The sequence below is a fragment of the Gordionus sp. m RMFG-2023 genome, chromosome 5 (assembly GCF_954871325.1).
Source record: "Gordionus sp. m RMFG-2023 chromosome 5, tfGorSpeb1-WG-v2, whole genome shotgun sequence".
Classification (NCBI taxonomy): Eukaryota; Metazoa; Nematomorpha; class Gordioida; order Chordodea; family Parachordodidae; genus Gordionus; species Gordionus sp. m RMFG-2023.
The window spans coordinates 13,120,442-13,138,632 of NC_088779.1; the positions used below are offsets into that span (position 1 = coordinate 13,120,442).

General features: G+C 27.1%; 2 protein-coding genes across 3 annotated transcripts; both read right to left on the reverse strand.

Annotated features, from left to right (window-relative positions):
* Window positions 1-9,843: 9,843 nt before the first annotated feature.
* On the reverse strand, window positions 9,844-10,443 carry LOC135930183 (piggyBac transposable element-derived protein 2-like). The gene has a single exon (XM_065466964.1). The coding sequence runs from the start codon at window positions 10,441-10,443 to the stop codon at window positions 9,844-9,846; it is 600 nt and encodes a 199-aa protein (XP_065323036.1).
* A 3,472-nt stretch (window positions 10,444-13,915) lies between these two features.
* LOC135929555 (post-GPI attachment to proteins factor 2-like) lies at window positions 13,916-17,707 on the reverse strand. Of its 2 annotated transcripts, XM_065466194.1 has the most exons (6): window positions 17,419-17,707; window positions 17,221-17,372; window positions 17,087-17,163; window positions 16,936-17,042; window positions 14,113-14,224; window positions 13,916-14,057 (listed from the first exon to the last, which is right to left on the reverse strand). In XM_065466194.1, exons 1-6 carry the CDS (start codon window positions 17,569-17,571, stop codon window positions 13,918-13,920), a joined length of 741 nt encoding a protein of 246 aa, XP_065322266.1. In that variant the 5' UTR covers window positions 17,572-17,707; the 3' UTR covers window positions 13,916-13,917. The 2 variants fall into 2 exon arrangements, with proteins under 2 accessions (XP_065322266.1, XP_065322265.1); XM_065466193.1 differs by having other exon boundaries at window positions 17,087-17,372.
* Between the last annotated feature and the right edge of the window lie 484 nt (window positions 17,708-18,191).

Sequence of the window (18,191 nt, forward strand, 5' to 3'; positions counted from 1 at the left end):
ATAAATATAAAAATAAGAATATAAGAATATATATCAATGATTAATTTTAATATGAACAATATTTTATTTTTTTTTACTTAAATTTTTTTTATTAAGCCGCACACAATTAATATATTTTCAAAATTCGTCTCTCTCAAATTACACTATAAGGAGATAGTATAAACTTAATTGTTGAAAAGCATCTTTCCACACTGACTTGGGTAGCCGGCACTGCCAATATGATATCAGATTTGATGTGTCATTTATAATAATATTTTGGATTTAATTTTTCTCTAAGCATTATAATTTACAAGCTTAAAATATTTTAAAAAAATGTTGAAAAATGAAAATATACTAAAGTTTATAAAAATTATGACCGACACTTATCAATCAAATGTGATTTATGATAATCTTTAAAATAATTTGAATGTAATTGAAATTTTATTAATATACTAATAATAACTTACATATTGTTTTATAAACATAAAATCATGAGGCTCGAACCGGTTCAGAGACATTATAGCGGTTCGGTTCAGGTTCGGCTAGTATTTTTTTAGCGGTTTAGGTTCGGTTCAGGTTTGATAAAAAATACCGGTTTTTAGCGGTTTAACAGTTCGGTTCAGGTTCGGTTTGGATCCCTGTGATAAAGGTAGTCTTCTTTAGAATTTATAGTTTTATTCATTAAAATTTGGATCAGTTGAGCTGATATTTTAACATAATCATACCTATCACTCGATCCTTTACAACTTTAAAGATTTTTTTAGGAAACTACAAAGAGATATATTCAAGTGAAACTTTGGGGGGTTTGGGGGGGGGTAGACATTGTTTGGGACTCTAAAAACAGATATTGGGTGATTTCTTTTATTTTTTTATTTCATAAAGGAAAATTACAAGTATGGCCAACGATAGGCATTATTGATAATTTAGATTAAAATCATTTTTTTAAAGATAGTTTCATATTTATAAACAATTACTTTTCTAAAATAAATAACGTTTAATAGGCCTATCTAGACCCCCCCCCCCACCCTCCTAAACCTTCCCTCTGAAATTTTAATGATGTATTAGAGTTAAAATTTCTATTTTTAAATATAAATAAAAAATTCACACAAATGATATAGTAGTATATATATTTTTCCCATAAAAAAAAATTTCGAACATCATCAAAAAAAATTTTCTTGTTCAAAATGATCTAAAAAATTATATATCATATCGTAAGCAGTTTTAACTTTTACAAAACTCTGTGAAATATTTATAAAATATCATCTTTCTAAGTGAATAAAATATTAAGATATGATCAAATCCATTGAAAAATCTTGAGAATCCATATCTGAACTTCAGAGTAGAAATTTAAATCATTTTATGTGCAAATTTTTAATATCTAAGATATTAATAAATATAAAATGTGCAATTTAATGAATAATTTATTTTTTAAAACAGAATTACTATCAAGATTTTCTAATCGTGATCGCAAACAGTGGTAACTATTATTCTAAAACTAACGTGTGGATGATATGGATTATGTTAAGATAAATATGGCAAATTTCTCATTTCAAATAAATTTTTTTAAACCTGGGATAAAATAATTGCTAAAAGAATGCATTGCTGCTTTACGCAGATTAGCCAAGATTTGCTATTAAATCCCGCCTCAGCTGCGAAATTATTTTACCTTACCAATGTAAACATAAAACCTGTGTAGAGAGCGATGGGCAGCGTCTACATGACAGAATATTCACTGGATGCAAAACACCCCCCCCCCTCAAAAATTAACACCTACCTCCCTAAAAAATTCCGTCTTCGAGGGCTATATTTCTACATTATTAATTATACCTTTTTAATTATAATAGTAGTCCCTTATTTTAAAAAGAATAATTTAAGTTATTAATGCTCTACTAACAACTATCAAAATATTGTGAACGTAAAAGAGTTATTTTTTAGAACATGAATTCAATTAAAAAAACTCGCATTTACAATGAATGCATTATTATAGTATATTCTTTGGCATGAATATGAGTTTACTGTTAGAAATTAAAACGCTTTTAAAAGAATAGCAGAAACTGATCCAGAAATTGCTTTATTTAGAAAACAATGTCTATTATTGTATGCAATATACAGATTTGGTCTACCTTTGTATTATAATAGGTTTATAATAAAATTATAAATTTTTTAGCACTACATTTGCCCTATTTTCGCCAAAAATTTAATAGATAAACCCCCCAATAAATTTACCCTACCACTAGTCTACCACCAATTGCCCCCTATACTCCTCAAAAAAATTGGATGGAAACTATTCTTACCCCCATTGCTCATGTAGACGCTGGTAATGGAAGACATTGTCGAGGCCGTTTCCCACGGTATACCAAATTCAAATACACAATTTTGCGAGCACTAAAATCTGTAGACATTCCAACTAAACTAGAACAAACTGGCATATTTAGAACCGATGATAAACGTCCAGACAAACCTCTATTCCTTGGTAAATTTCTTAAAAGGTGGTACAGGGTCAACTTCTGGTTTGGACATCTGCATTTATCTAAATGCACCAACCACAACCTCGATGCCCTCGCTTTTGCAGAAGCCCAGAAATCACCAAATATAGTGCTATCAATCCTTCTTATTCATTATATCCATAACCTGTTTCATTTCTACCACTTTCGGCAGCAATGCCAGATTCGCGTAAGGATCAGGTAATGAATCTCTTTTTTTACGACAAAGGCTTGCCACCTTAATTATAATCTTATATTTATCGCCTTATTTTCAAAATAATCGTTATATGTTTTTCCTTGTTTATAATATATTATATTAGTTAAATAAAGAAACAATTGAACTGAAAACAAATATTTTTTTAATCATTTCCTTCAAAAAAATTCGAAATGTTCAAATATAACGATTATAAGTCATTTGTCATTTTTCTATGGTTCATCTTCCCTTAAGCCCTTAATTTAAAATATATATATTTTACCCATTTGCTTCAAAAAATTCTAAAAATTTTATATAACAATTACTATAATTGTCACTTTTTTATGGTTCATCATCTTGAAATCTTAGCCATAATACATTTACCTTTTTGCATTCGAAAAGATCGAAAAAAATTTAAAATTTATGACAATTGTCACTCTTCCATGGTTAATCTTCACGAAAATAATAATAAAACTTAATTACAATTTACTTTTTAACCAAGGGTTTCCAATATATCTAATAATCAACAGTAAAATAAAGATCGTATATATTATTATTTTAATATAAAATTTTTAGATATTATTTAAAAAATCAGTTATTTTTATTCATATTTTTCGGAAGATTTTATGTTAATTAAATCTTTATTTTTTGTTACATATTTCTTAAGATCTTTATAATTAAAAATATATTTGAATTCCGCCTTAAAAACTGATAAAGATAACCGATTAGATCTTTCAGTCAGATATTTTCATTAAACTAAATATGCGCTCTGAATTAAAGTTTGAAAGGGGTAACGAGAATATAATATTGCATACCAAAATTTGGCGCAATGTTTTTAGAAAAATAAAGTACCCATTTGTTTTCGTGAGCCAAATTCGATATTTTCAAAGCATAATTTTAATATTGAATTGGGATTTTTTTGGAATAAAAATAAGATTTAACAGCTGTTTAATTTTTATTACCTAGAGCCACTATTAATAATAGTCATCTTGTTGGAACAATTTGTTAAAGTTCGACCATTCAATATTTTGAGAATCCATAATTCTCTTTAAAACAGACACCTTGTTGTGAATATGCTGTCGACATAACATCTCATACCAATTATTTCTAAGTCTATTATAAAGAAGCATGCCCCTTTCTTCCTGCAGTGTGAATTGAATGATATTTTTATTCAAAACTAATAATTCCAATTATACTTTACCTTTTTCAATTCATAACTGCGTTATCGACATCAAAAGCTGTTACAATTGATAGTGAAAGGTAGGCTCTGCACAAACATAGACATGATAACCGATAATTTCTCTGAGTCTGATGAAATAAATTTATAAGTTTATTTGGCATTAAAGCTACATTCTTTATCTTCTCTGCCCCATGAATAAATGGAATTCCAGTTTTGAAATTGCGATTTACATTTTTTTTTGGATGTTAACCTTGTCTTTAACTATATTTATATATAATTTCAATTAATGGAATAAAATTGGAAATGAAATATCACGAGAAAACTCTATTTAATTAAAAATTATTATTCGGCTATATAAAAAATTGTTAAAGTTTTAAATTATAAATTTTTTCCTTTTAAAATATCATTTTATATAGATTGTCTAAAAATTATATAAAATACTTAATTCACATTTACATAAGATCATTTCCAACATTGTATTTTAAAATTAAATGATATTATTATTATAAATTGCAAAGTTTTGGAGATGATTTATGAAAAAAACGCGAAATTTTTAAGAAAAATTGGGTGAAAGTGTAAAAAATCGGGAGAAAGCGTAAATAAATAGATGGCGTATTTTGGCGTAAACTAAAGATAAAAAATCGGGAAATTAACCCAAAAAACAAGACAAACCTGATTTTAACCTATTTACTAAAAGAAAAGTTTAAATTCATAATTTATCAAATTTAAACTTACCCATTATGAAATTTAACATTTTATTTAATCTATTCTTGAAAAAAAAAAAAATATTATATGCATAATATTGTTAAAAAATATATGTCGAATCTCATAACAAGACTCAGTCCTATGCATGAAGTGTGCCAAACTTTTGAATACATTAATTGCAAAGTTTAACATATTGTATAAATAGAAAAGTTATTAACAAAAACTGGAAAATTTCTAAACTAGGCAGCAAGATTCAAGATAGAGAGAATATAGAAGCACTAAAGCGATTACTATAATAAAAAAAATTAAATAAAATATTATATTTTAAAATATGAGACTCGATATCATTGGAATATATTAATAGTTAGATTTAAAAATAAGTAGTCAAATAGACTTGTGGCATCTTTAGAAAATTGTTAAGGTAAAATTGAAAAAGAATGAGATAGATGATTTTAGCCCTCTAGCGCTAAGGTAGAACGATTGTTTAATACATACGAGCTTTCAAATTTGAAAATATAAAAGTTCAAACGTCGATTCAATGCGAATTATAACGTCTTTGGGAAACGTTCCGTTTTTTAAAATTATTATTGTCAACAAAACTTTATATGGAAAAATTTGATTATTAAATCTTAGATTGCTGTGATATTGTTTAGTAGTTAGAATTTTTTCAAGTAATTTTTCAAATAAAATAAATTTCTGTGATTTTAAAGAATTGGCACAATAAGGAGGAGAATTATCAGTTTTAAAATAGATGAAAGCAAAATGAAAGCAAATTTTAATTTTGATATTAATATAAAAGTATCAGAAAAACACAAATTTCACTTAATAATATTTTTTATTTCCATGAAAAATTTCAACCCCCCCCCCATCTCCTTGTCTACTGTTTCACTGCTAGATTTAATTTTTTAATATTCTAAGAATTGAATTTGGCATAAAATATAAATAAATCAGATTGAAAACTTTTTGAAACCTTAATTGGTTTTTACATTGACTTAATTCAACTCGTGTTATATTTCTTGAAATTTCTAAATGATTTAAAGACAAATGAATTCATCTGAAATGGAAAATTTGATTAATAGATCACTTCATTGTTTATGGTTACCAAAGTATCAATTATTTAACACCATTCAAAAATAAATGTTTTATTAAATAATTGTAAATAATGAACATTAGATGAATATAACATAGGATATATTGGAAAAATATATATAATGGATACATAATTTATGATATTGAATAGCTTTGAAATATTTGACCTATTAGGTCAATGATAGGTTTTGATGGCGAATCAGTTACGAACAAATGGCACGAGTACGAAGAATTTTCTTTCGTGATAATAGAGAATAACCGAGAAATTAGAGGATGCATGCAACAGAACGAAATATCTCTAAGTTCGTAATCCATGATTCTTTTCGATCTTTTACTATTAACATTATGATGTTTTAAACTTATATGTTCCTCTCCTTTAACTATCCTTATTTCTAAACATGCAAGTTGTAATTTATTCTCCGTATTTGAATTCAACATCTGCAAACATATTTGATTTATAGCTTTCAATGCTACATCGATACCTCTGTGATACTGAACTGTCATCGACTTCATATAATTACAAACAAATTCGACACTCTTAATTTCATCATATATACTTTTTTCTGAATCCGATTTTATAACCTTATGAAATGGATAATAGCCATGCATTTCTTTATTATTACTAAATATGGTACCTGTGCTCCAATATCCATAATTATTATCCCTCAAAATTATATCACCAATATTAAAGAATAGTTCTTCATCTGTGATTGGGTAATGAGCTTGTATAACCCTGCACAGATCTGCGGACTTTTTATATTTTGTTTCTTCACACTTTTTCTTCAACAATTTTGCAGTTACATCTTGATGGACCATTACTATAGAACCGCAAAGCTCAAATGGCAATGTAAAAAAAGGTTCCCCTTCGTCAAAATCTGAAGGTGTCATCATATTTAGGTCAGCTTCCTCAAATGATTTTGTGTACCTTCTTCCGACATTTGAAGGCCCGTCAAGATCCTTAACTTCATATTTCTCATTTGCAAAAAGTTTCAAAGGTGATATACCAAACCTAGATACTGTTACTAACTTATTGTCATAAAATGCCATAAATTTAAATGGTGGAGTTCTGTAATCAGCATCACACAAAATATCAGTTATGACTCGGTAAATAAACATATATTGGTCAAAATTTTGAACCATGGATATCCTGAAAAATCTTAATGATTTTATACATTTGTAAACATTTATAACTCCTGTTGACAAACCAGTTTCTTTTAATATACTAATTGCTATAAACGTACCCGTTCTTCCGACTCCGGCACTACAGTGTACAACCATTGGGAAAAAATTGTCAGTTTCATAATTTTCAATCAATGTCATAAATGTTATTAAACTACTATGATTGCTAGGAACACCGTGATCTGGCCATGCTTTGAAATGAAAATGTCTAACATTTCTCTCAAGGGAATGGTATTTTAATTTTAAATCCATAATGTTATAGTCTTGAGTAATTTTAATAGCCGTCGTTTGAATTGCGATATCTCCATAAGACATATTTGTATTAGGCCAATATTTAGTGCATTTATCAATGCCACTTTCCATACAATTCGTTAGCATTATTATTTTTGGACAGCGATGATGCCAAATCATTAGCCAAAAGTCGGCTAATGTACTAGACATTGGGGCTTGACACGCTATGAATTTTCTCAAATGTGTTTTAATTGATATAAAACTAGCATTTATATATCCTTGAAGATTATTAGGATGTGGTGGAATAGGGACGATTGTCAAATCATATGGTAAAATATTCATATAGCGATTTAAATGCTGTATGCTTTCATTTTCGCCAAACGAACAAAGATGCATCTGTTCTTCTGGCAATGCATAATACTGATACAATATCGATTGAGTTTGCGTTTTGATGTATACAGGCAACTCTACGATGCTAATAGATTTGTCAAACTGTCCCTTAATTTTTAAAGTTTTTTCTTGCATTTTCGAATCAAATTTTTATTATTATTTTAGATTTCTAAATTAGAACTAATTTAGATTTTAAAAATATTAAGTAATTTTATATTTATTTTAACTATGTTATTTTAAAAAAAGGAGCAGCTATATCCACAAAATTTTAATTTTTTCTTTATAAAATTGCAAATGATTATGTTTAATCTTAGAGTAGCTAGAGCCTTTATGCTTCCCATCTAGCTAATTTTAACAAAAATTTAATTAATATTTTAAAATGATAAATAATAATTAATTTTTTTTAAGACACCCTAGATACACTTAAATATAAATTTTATAAAAAATAAAATTAAAAGTAAAGGAAACCAAAATAGTAACTAACTTGCGATGCCCCCTTCGTTGGTCCCGCTGCTACCCAGTTTATATTTTCGAAGCTGCATTGATCATTATTTCTATGATCTCTTTTGTTCTAACCCCTAGTTATACCGTTTTAGTCATTGCAATAAATAAATGAACTTCCCAAAATTCTATTTAACTCTTTCGTAATTGCTAAACTCCATTATTCGTTCTTCTGGGGTTCTATTGATACCTTCCGCTGATAACGCAAGTTGCACCATTGTACTTCTTAATTATATTCATTTTATAGCTTAACTGTTGTACGTAATCTTCTTACTTCCTCTTTATCCCTTATCTTTCTTTTATTTAGCGTTTCTTTTTTCCGATTTTTCACTATTACCATTATTTCTTTTTAAATTTTTAATTTTGATTCTATTATATTCTTTTATTTTTTTTGGTATTTTCATCATTTTTTATGTCATCCAATTATCTTTTTATCTACTTGATTCTTTATTGTCAAATAAAGAAAAGTTAATCAGACTGAATATGTCCATAGAACATGTTTCGGTAACAAATGTTGTAGTTGAGAATTAAAGAGATTACAAATAATTAGTATAAATAAATTAACTACTAATACTTTATTAATTAATAAAATTTGTAATTACATAATCATAATTAAAATATAAAAAAATAAAATATAAGAAAAATTAAAATAAAAGGTTAAAAATTAAGTTCGCAAAATAATAATAATTTACAAGTAAAATATCCTCGATTATATATACTTTTCTATCCTATTCATTTACATCGTCTTTACTCAAATAATATAATAATTCGTTTCGTTTTTCTGTTTAACAGTCGATTTGAATATTACTTCTCTCGATTTTATTTCAAAGTAAATTTACATATTACAACATTTATGTTTTCTATTATTGTACCATAAGCGTAGCCAGGATTTGAACCATTAGGCTAATATTTTCAAGGGTCGGCCAATCCGCGGCCCATTGACCCATTAATGTTATATTTTTTAGCAGGCCTGGACCGGGCCTAAGTTTTTGAAAATTTTTACTGTGCTTGGTCAGCCTTGTTTTTCATTTAAATTTAGCTTATTTAAAACAATTGCTAACTTAAGCAAACTCTTCTTGTCATCTCGATTCACGAATTTCCAGATTTTCCATGAATTTACCAAAGCTACATCAATAAAATTGGTGAATATTGGCCACCACCATTTTTTTCCTCTTATTTTTATTCTATATGTAGATATTAGATTATCACATAGATCAACTCCACCCATGTGTTTGTAGTTACCATATTTGGCTGAGGAATTTTTATTTTAGAAGATATTTTCTTAGAATACCTTGAAACATTAGAAAGCAAAGAGATAGTGTGGCATGTCGATGCAACGGTCACCACCGAATTATCATTCCAACGAACTACAAATATTTCGTTTAATTTTTCAAACCTATAATCATAATATCCTCTATCTTTTTTTGCTACAACCTTTATAGATTCAACTGAGCAATGCTCTATTCTATTGTCCCTCACAGTTCAAGTTGCAAAATATCCCATTTGTTTTAAGTATGACAAGAGTTTAAATGATGTAAAGAAATTATCAAAATATATTTTATGATAATTTGGTTTTTGCAATGCCTTTAATAATTTTATGATTACATTTCCACCTAATCCATATTCATATTTATTTTCGCTTTTTCCTTGATATATATCAAATGAGAATACGTAACCGTCGAAAGAAGCCAATATCCAAGACTTGTATCCAAATCTAATTGGTTTTCCTTTTATGAACATTTTGCAAGAATGTCTTCCTCGATATGGTATCATCTGTTCATCTATTGATAAATGATGTTTGAAAATTCCAAATTGCTGAAATTTATTATTCAATATATTAATATAAGGCCTAACTTTATAAAATCTATCATGTATATCTATTTTAGTATTGTCTGCCAAATGGATATTTATATTTATTGTAATTGGGTCATTGTATCCCGGATTATTGGAATAGAAATATCGCTATCATTAGACCAGTACATTCTTTCTTGTGGGAGAGAATGATATCCAGTAAATAATAGAATTCCAATAAATCTCTGAATATCTTGGATGGTTATGCATATGTTAGGTCTATTCATTTGTTTAGCATAAATATTACTTTGTTCTACAATTAGGGAATATAAGTCTTCGTCGAAAATTAAAGAAAATATATCTGATGGACTTTTACCATGTAAATCATTTTCAAGTTTTATTACATCTTCCTTTTCTCCATTGAAAGGGCTTGAAGAATATATTGCATCCGTTTTTCTCCATTTTAAATTGTGAGAAATTCGAGAATAGCTGCTTGTAGAATATGGTTCTGGAAGGTCGTCATCAACTGAATTATGAATCTCCAATTCTCCAGCTGTATCTGAAGGCAAAACTCCGACATTTGTTAAGTCATTTTCATCGAAATCTTCTTCATCACTAACTGCAGAGGGGTTTGGCGGAATTATAACCATATCTCTTTCTTCAATTGGTTCCTCTTCAAAAAGTTGAGCAAGCGCTTGTTCAATTGTTAGAAAACGTTTCATTAAAAAAATTTATTAAAAATTAAATATCTAGACAAATTATTTTCGTAGAATCTTGATTTTTTTATTAGTCATCTATTATTTTGATAATTTTGATTGAATTGACAAAACAGGTGGGTAATATTTTATATAAATAAAATAAAATCTTCAGAAAGGAAGAGGCTAAAAATAATTTTAAACTTTTGAATATTTATGAACCTAATAATTTCATATAATTTGATCGGGATAAAAAATTATAATAGGAACAATATATTATTCGATTTAATCTCAGGGGGCTAAAAAAATTTTTTTAACTATTTTCAAAAGGTCTTTTTTTGGGTATAAAATTTTTAAAAAAAATTCTTAGGGGGCTCGAGCCACCCACCCCTCCTCCCACCACCCTTAGTGATGGTAGTGGTTTTAAGTATAATGTAAAAAATTATAATTCATTATGTTAAATTTCATTTGTTTGAATTTTTTTAAATAATTTATACTGCTAGATGGTTAACGGTGCATATATGCACAAGTCAACTTTATGTGGTTATCTATAAAAATTTTAATTATTTAAAAATTCAAAAATGATTGATAAATATTGATATATCTATAAAGAATATATACACACTAGTTTTCATCGAAATAATTTTATAATATGCTTGTGAGATCACTTAGAAAATTTTGCATTTTAGACCTCATAAATTCGCAAAGTTTGAGGGTTTCTTAGGGACATAAAAAAATATTTTTTTCATATTTTTCTTTTCCAGTTTTGAAGTACAATGTCTGAACTATATAAAAATCTTTTTTATTAATTTTTAAAATAAAAACTACTATGTTAAAATAAGGTATATAGGAGGTGGTGCATATATGCACCGTTAACCAGTAACGGGTTAAAAAAATATTGCAATTTCTTTCTTCTAATAATAAAATTTCCGTAGCTAACAAATGCTGGGCCTGGGCCTATAATCTGCGAATGGAGGTTTTCCCCCCTAAATTTTATTGGAGGGCTTTAGGTTCTCTTATTTTAGGCCTTTGGCTATATTAGATTTTTATAAAAAATAATTTTTGGTTTTCACTTTTTTATATATAAATGTTTTTTTTTTAAAAAAATTAAATTATAGCTTTTTTTAAAAAAGTTTTAACTTATAATAATTTTAATTGCTTTCATATTTTTCTCTATACTGATATATTGTATATATTTTTGGGGGAGGGTAGGGAATGTGTAGGGGAGAATCTTTTATTAACTCAAAATGATATGTATGAAAGCATGCAAATTTGCGATGGAGGAGATTCCCACCCCCGTTAAGAGCCTGTTTATAGTTTCCATAATCTAGAAGTTTCTCCTATCTTCTTATCTATCAACCTATCATCTTAATGTTAATTTAAGGAGACCATTTAACCTAATGTTAAATTTTAGATCTATCCCCCCCGGCCGATCCAGGCCGTGATCCGGCCTGACCAATTCGAGTTCAGAATCGGTTTGAGATTGAGATTTTACCTCCTAACCGATCCGGAGGCAACGGCTCTCCCTATGCACCCACACATATATTATAAAATAAAAGTAATATATTTATTATATATGAAACAAATATAATACCTTTTAATTGGTTTACTTTTCATTCAATATTAATGGATTATTTTTTTACACAATGATATATCCGCATACTTAATCTGATGTAATTTTTTTTAATTGGGTTATTTTCTTATCAATTTTATTTGATCCTTTTTTTAAACAATCATATGGTTTAATCACATTTGTTTATCATTTTTATTAAAAATGTCTCTTGCTGCCATATGAAACTATATTTTGTTTTTATCCTTTTTGATAATGGATTAATTAGCATACTCTTGGTGGGCGGGGCAGTAGCTTTGGGCCTCCATATTTTGTTTTTCATGCATTTCAAGGTAAATTAAATATAATTATTTTAGAAATATTATATGAAATTTCTTCTTTATCCGATGTTTGAATTTTCTAACTGAAAGACTTTCTATTTTTTATCTTGCCCAATGATGGGGAATCAGAATTTTCTCCGTTATTCGATGATCAATTTTATGTTCAAAATGAAATTAATTACATGGTTTGTGTAAATAAAATCTCCTATACAAAATTGAATTTAACTCTTAAAGTGGAAAATATTATTATAGGATAATATAAAAATTTATATAACTCAAGAGACATTTTTTATTTAGATAAAAAAAAAAAAATTTCCGGTCATGGGTTACTTTATTTGAATATTTACTGATAATAATGTATTTTAAATTTTAAACTTGTAACAGTTAGATGAAGATCTAAACAATATATATGTAATTTATTATTAAAATTAATAAAATTATATGAAGATGCAAAACAATATTTATATCTAATCAAATATATTATAATCAATAAAATTATGTTTATCCAGAATTATTATTGTTTATGTAAAAGAATATATATATATAAGAGGTAATTTTTTTTCTGGCAAAATGTTATTTTTCCAACTTTCAATCATTTTTTGAGCGCGTTTTTTTTTAATTTAAAAATCTGATTTTACCGGAAATTATGTTTGGAATAGCTACCCTATAAATTTCAGACAATTTTGCCATGAACTTTTGAACTCAAAATAATTTATATTAGTTTTTTCATAGATTTTGCATATAAATTATAAATAACTCGAAAGTTAACGGTTTATCTACAATTCCTAATAGAGGTATTCTAAACATGCTGGAATAAATTTTCGATAAAATTTAAAAAAACGCGCTCAAAAAATTATTTAAAGTTGAAAAAATAACATTACCGGAATAAACACATTGCCGCTAACATATCGTCGGTCTAGAATTGGAGTGCTCCACTCGACATTTTCAAAATTTTTGAGTTAGGTGGATAATAACTTATTTTTTCTATATAAATATAAAAACTAGATTAAATAATATTATATTTTTCCAAAGTCAAAATTGATCAATAAGCTTTGGAGCACTCCAATTCTAGGCCGACGATATATCATATTTATGACTCCCGTTATAATTTAATGTTTGTATATTTCAAAATTTAATTAACATTTTTGGGTTTTTCGATATTTTTATTTAAGTTTGATATAAAAAAATATTACAAAAATCTCAAAACCCGAAAAACCCTTTATTATTTTTGAAAACCGTAACGTAACCGAACCAGAACCTTTAAGATTTAAGCAGCTGAACCTCTTTATATATAACCGTTCAAATCTCTGATTTGTTAACAAAATTTATTTAAAAAATTCTCCTTTTCAAGTACAAATTGTATTGATATCTATCTAATATATAATCTCCGTAATCTATAGGTAATTTAATTCCATCTATAAACTTTCCTATCCTCTTAATGTTATAAATTAGAGGGAGATACTCTAATGTTAAATTTTCGATCTATCCGCCCGGCCTACCCGATATATAAACTGATGTAATAAAATAAGAAATCAAATTTATTTAAATATAAATAATCATATCACAATAAACTTCAACATTTATTTATATTAAGTATAATAAAATAATTTATTATACTCTATGTAATACACTTATTTCGTGAGATGGTAAAAATGATACACAATAAGAATCAAAATCTAATATTGCTAAGCCGTGAAAGATGATGTTCAAGATGACGAATGTATATTCGGACAATGCGAATAACGAATAAACTAAAATAATATAATTATTAATCGAGAAGATAATTTATGTTAATTTAAAATTTACCATATGGTTCGCAAAATGTGTTATGCCTTCTATACAAATAAGCAGCTAAAATAATGATAACAATGATTGAATTAGATATTTTTCTTTTCAACTTTAACGATAATGCGTGGTTCTATAATATATTAAAATTAAATTATCATTGTAAATACAAATTAATAGTTTGAGTGTTAAATTAAAAGATTATTTTCCGGCTCTTACCGCCAAGAGTACATTCGAAGATTTAAGCATTTCGCACAAATTATAAATATGCTCACATTTTCTGCTCAATTCTTTATTTCAAGGGAAAAGTATCTGATAACATAAAATATAGCACAATAATTTTTCAAAACATGGCTTCGAAATCTTAACTCATCAATTAGTGGGCTAATTTATGAATGAATCTAATGATCCCGAAAACGTTCTTTTTCTCATTCCTTAGACAGTCCTATCAATTATAGCGTAATAATATATTTGACAACATTATAGTATGCCGTGAAATATTTGTTAAATTTCATTGATAATATTTTATTTCGATTAATTATGAACGACCTCCATTCCATCTAAGCCCGACGAATTACCCCCTGCCCCATTCCTATAAAAATCAAAATTAGCAACAAACCCAACTCAAAAATACCCACCTTTAATTTCAATGACGATCTTGAGCCATGCCGCCCACAATGGCAGAAGTCCTTGATTACGAATATGAGGCCTTATAACACATGATAAGTCAGTAGCGTCATTAGGAGAGGGAAGGAGCGGAGGGGCTCGAACCCCCTAAAAAATTTGAAGAGCCCGCTCAAAATTTTGAATTTTTTTTTATACCATTAAAAAGATGTTTGTTTGATAAAAAAAGAAGGTAATTTTGGATAATATTAGCTTAAAATTTTAAATTTTTTTTAAAAAAATTTGAGCCCCCTGAGATAAAACTAGTGAGACCCCTGAATGTGATCATTTAATTAAAGCTTTAACTATAGTTTGATAGAGTAAAAATGGGCTAAGTCGACATAATCTGGACTACTGAAAAAAATCTATTAAGCATTGAGTCTCAAGTTAATATTAATTAAAATAAAATGAGGTCGAGGGAATAGTTTTTAGCTAAAAAGGTAGATTTAGTCCATTAAGAAAAGAGTAACTACTCAACTAATACTTTTACCTATAAAACATCTACATTTTAAGGCCTTTTAAATCACTTATTACTACCGAATTTTTTAATGATCTTGAGCTTATATAATTCTGATATAGAACTTTCTGATTTGTCAATTGTTACAGAAGAGATAACTTAAGTGGGGCAGAAGTCCGATCTAACAAAGAATGGTATAGATTTGCTGGTTAATTAACTTGTCAGGTATATAAACACTCAAATTTAGCATGAATAGATGTTTTTTTAAAACATTATAGATTAGATGTATTATCTGTTATATTATTTCAATATGTATTTAAAGAATTTGCCGAAAATGTGAGCTTTTTATTTATTCAAATATATGTCCCAGTCTTTGGCAGGATGGTGGAGAATGAGAAGGAAGGTAGTCATAGGTTGATGAGAGGGCAATCTTCGGCCAGGAAGGCTTATGTATTTACAAGTTTTGTATGAATACAATATATGTGCATAAAAAGGTGTATATAAAGGTGAGGAAGGGGTGGGGGAGGAAGGAAAGAGGACAGTTTTAAATTTGATTAGGCGAGTTTTATGAATTTTATATAGGTTTTATAGTAATAGGTCATTTTTATACTTCTCACTTTTTCATTAATAACAAAAATAATAAACAGAGATACTTTAAAAAAAAATACAATCATGAGTCCATTAATGCTTTAAAAAATAGAAGCGTTTAGAGCAAAATGGATATGAGTGTATAACAGAGTTACCAGACCTCCCAATTTTGGCGCAAACTCAGATTTTATTATAATCAACTTGTTATTTCAATGCCTGAAATTAAGATAATTGGGATATATCATCATATTATATATAAATATTTGAATCATTATAATTTCAATAATAACTAAATAAAATAACCATTTATTCATCAAAGATTAATATATTGTGTCTTTTTTTCTAGTTCCCTATTACTAATACATATCAAATATGAATCATTTAGGCTAAAAAAATTTCTAATTTTATGGATATTTTTACAAAGTTCCCCAAAAAGTCATATAATTCATAACCAGGGATACCCTGATAGGCAAGGTCAGGTAAGGGACAAAGGAAAACCCCTTTTTGGAAATTTGTATGCTCTTGTAAATATAATTTTAGGCTAATAAAAATTCCCTCTCTATACACTCCCCCCACTCTCCCCCTCAAAAATATACAATCAATATATTACTATATACAAGAATTTGAAAAAAAATTTGTAAAGTTAATACTTTTTAAAATAACAACTATAATTTAAAATTTTTGGAAAAATGATTTTTATATAAAAAAATGAAAAACCAATACTATTTTTATAAAAAATATAACTGTAAGCTAGTGTTGTTAAAAAGCCTGATTCAAGTTGATTTTTAAAGATTGTTCTATTAAGATTAGAGCCAGGATAATATTATGTAAGCCTCAAGATTTGGCAAATAGATGTCCAAATCTTTCAACCATCTGCAAAAAAATCTCCAGGCTTATATAGTATTATTTTGGTTATAATCTTAATTAATATTCTTTAATATTTATCCAATAAAATAAAACTGATTAACTAGAAAGGATATAAGAAATAGGCTAATCCCAATATACAAGACCTCTTAATACTTATTAACACATTATATAATAGATAGATCATTTAAGCCTTAAAATACATTTTAAAAAGTAATAAATTTTAATCTAAATAAATTAATAAGTATAATAAAAATAATTAGTTGTTTAACCTTGTTTAACGAAAATAAGGACGTATAATGACTGAATATTATACATGACATCTTCATGTATATTATAGAACTAATGATAAACACTGTAAATGATGCAGCATGTATCACTAAAATTATATTAGTATTTATAAGAAGTAATGATTTATGAAACTGAAATCATCCGAAGAACTGATGTATGTTAAAATTGATAAAGATATTATTTCCTGAAAGTATAAATATGTCGCAAGCCTACAGATATTTGTATAATAATAATGTTTTGATATAATTTTGCTAGGCGTGTAATACTTCTCTTGCAATAAACTATTATAAAGCCCTTTATATAAATAACCAACATAAAGTCTAGGCCCTAAATGAAAAGCAACTCCTATTTGCCATATAAATTTTTCTGGATTTTCATCACCAAATGCAGCACTTAATGATGGTAAAATATTTTTAACCTATGATTTATAATTTAAATTAAATAAGAAAAAAGGAAATAATTACTTTACAATGAGTTAATGTTGAAGTCTCAGAATGAAAGTATATTGATATAAAAATGCAAATAAACAAGGTTATTAGTGGACAAGCTGCAATTAAGATTGCAAATTGGAAAAAATTTATATTAACTATGATAAAATTTTTTGAACTCCCATCCATGATTAGTTGTTGGCTGGAAGAAAAATGTGTCTATTTTAATTGAATTCATAGTGGCGCGATTGCGATCGCGATTTAACAGCTAACAGTTATTTAAAATCTGTTTATGAGATCAATTTTTCTTTATTAAAATCATTATTTCTTAAATTATTATTATTAATTGAATTAAAGATAAAATTATTATTAATGAATAAAAATTGATCTCATAAACAGATTTTAAAAATCAATCAGCTGTTAAATCGCGATCGTTCGCAATCACGTTTTGAATCTTATCTTATTTAGTAAGTTGGTCCGAAACCATTATAGAGAATGTATTTTATAGAGAAACATTTATAGAGAAAACAATTATAGAGAATGCATTTATAGATAATTGTTTTATAGAGAATGTAGTTTATAGAGAATGTTTTATAGAGAATGTTTTATACAGAGAATAATTTTTATAGAGAATTAATTTATAGAGAATGATTTTATAGAGAATGCCGTTTATAGAGAATGGTTTTATAGAGAATGTCGATTATAGAGAATGATTTTAAAGAGTTTTATAGAGAAGGTCCTTAATAGAGAAGGACTTCAAAGAGAATGATTTTATAGAGAATGTTGTTTATAGAGAATGATTTTAAAGA

What these genes read in the sequence shown, in the direction of transcription:
- LOC135929555 (XM_065466193.1), bottom strand. Translation starts at nt 17,571, where the DNA reads ATGGATGGGAGTTCAAAAAATTTTATCATAGTTAATATAAATTTTTTC. An exon ending in CCTTATTTTCGTTAAACAAG is followed by an intron (nt 14,225 to 16,935) that starts GTTAAACAACTA and finishes AATATATTATAG; the next exon opens with AACCACGCATTATCGTTAAA. An exon ending in CACATTTTGCGAACCATATG is followed by an intron (nt 14,058 to 14,112) that starts GTAAATTTTAAA and finishes ATATTATTTTAG; the next exon opens with TTTATTCGTTATTCGCATTG.
- LOC135930183 (XM_065466964.1), bottom strand. Translation starts at nt 10,443, where the DNA reads ATGAAACGTTTTCTAACAATTGAACAAGCGCTTGCTCAACTTTTTGAA.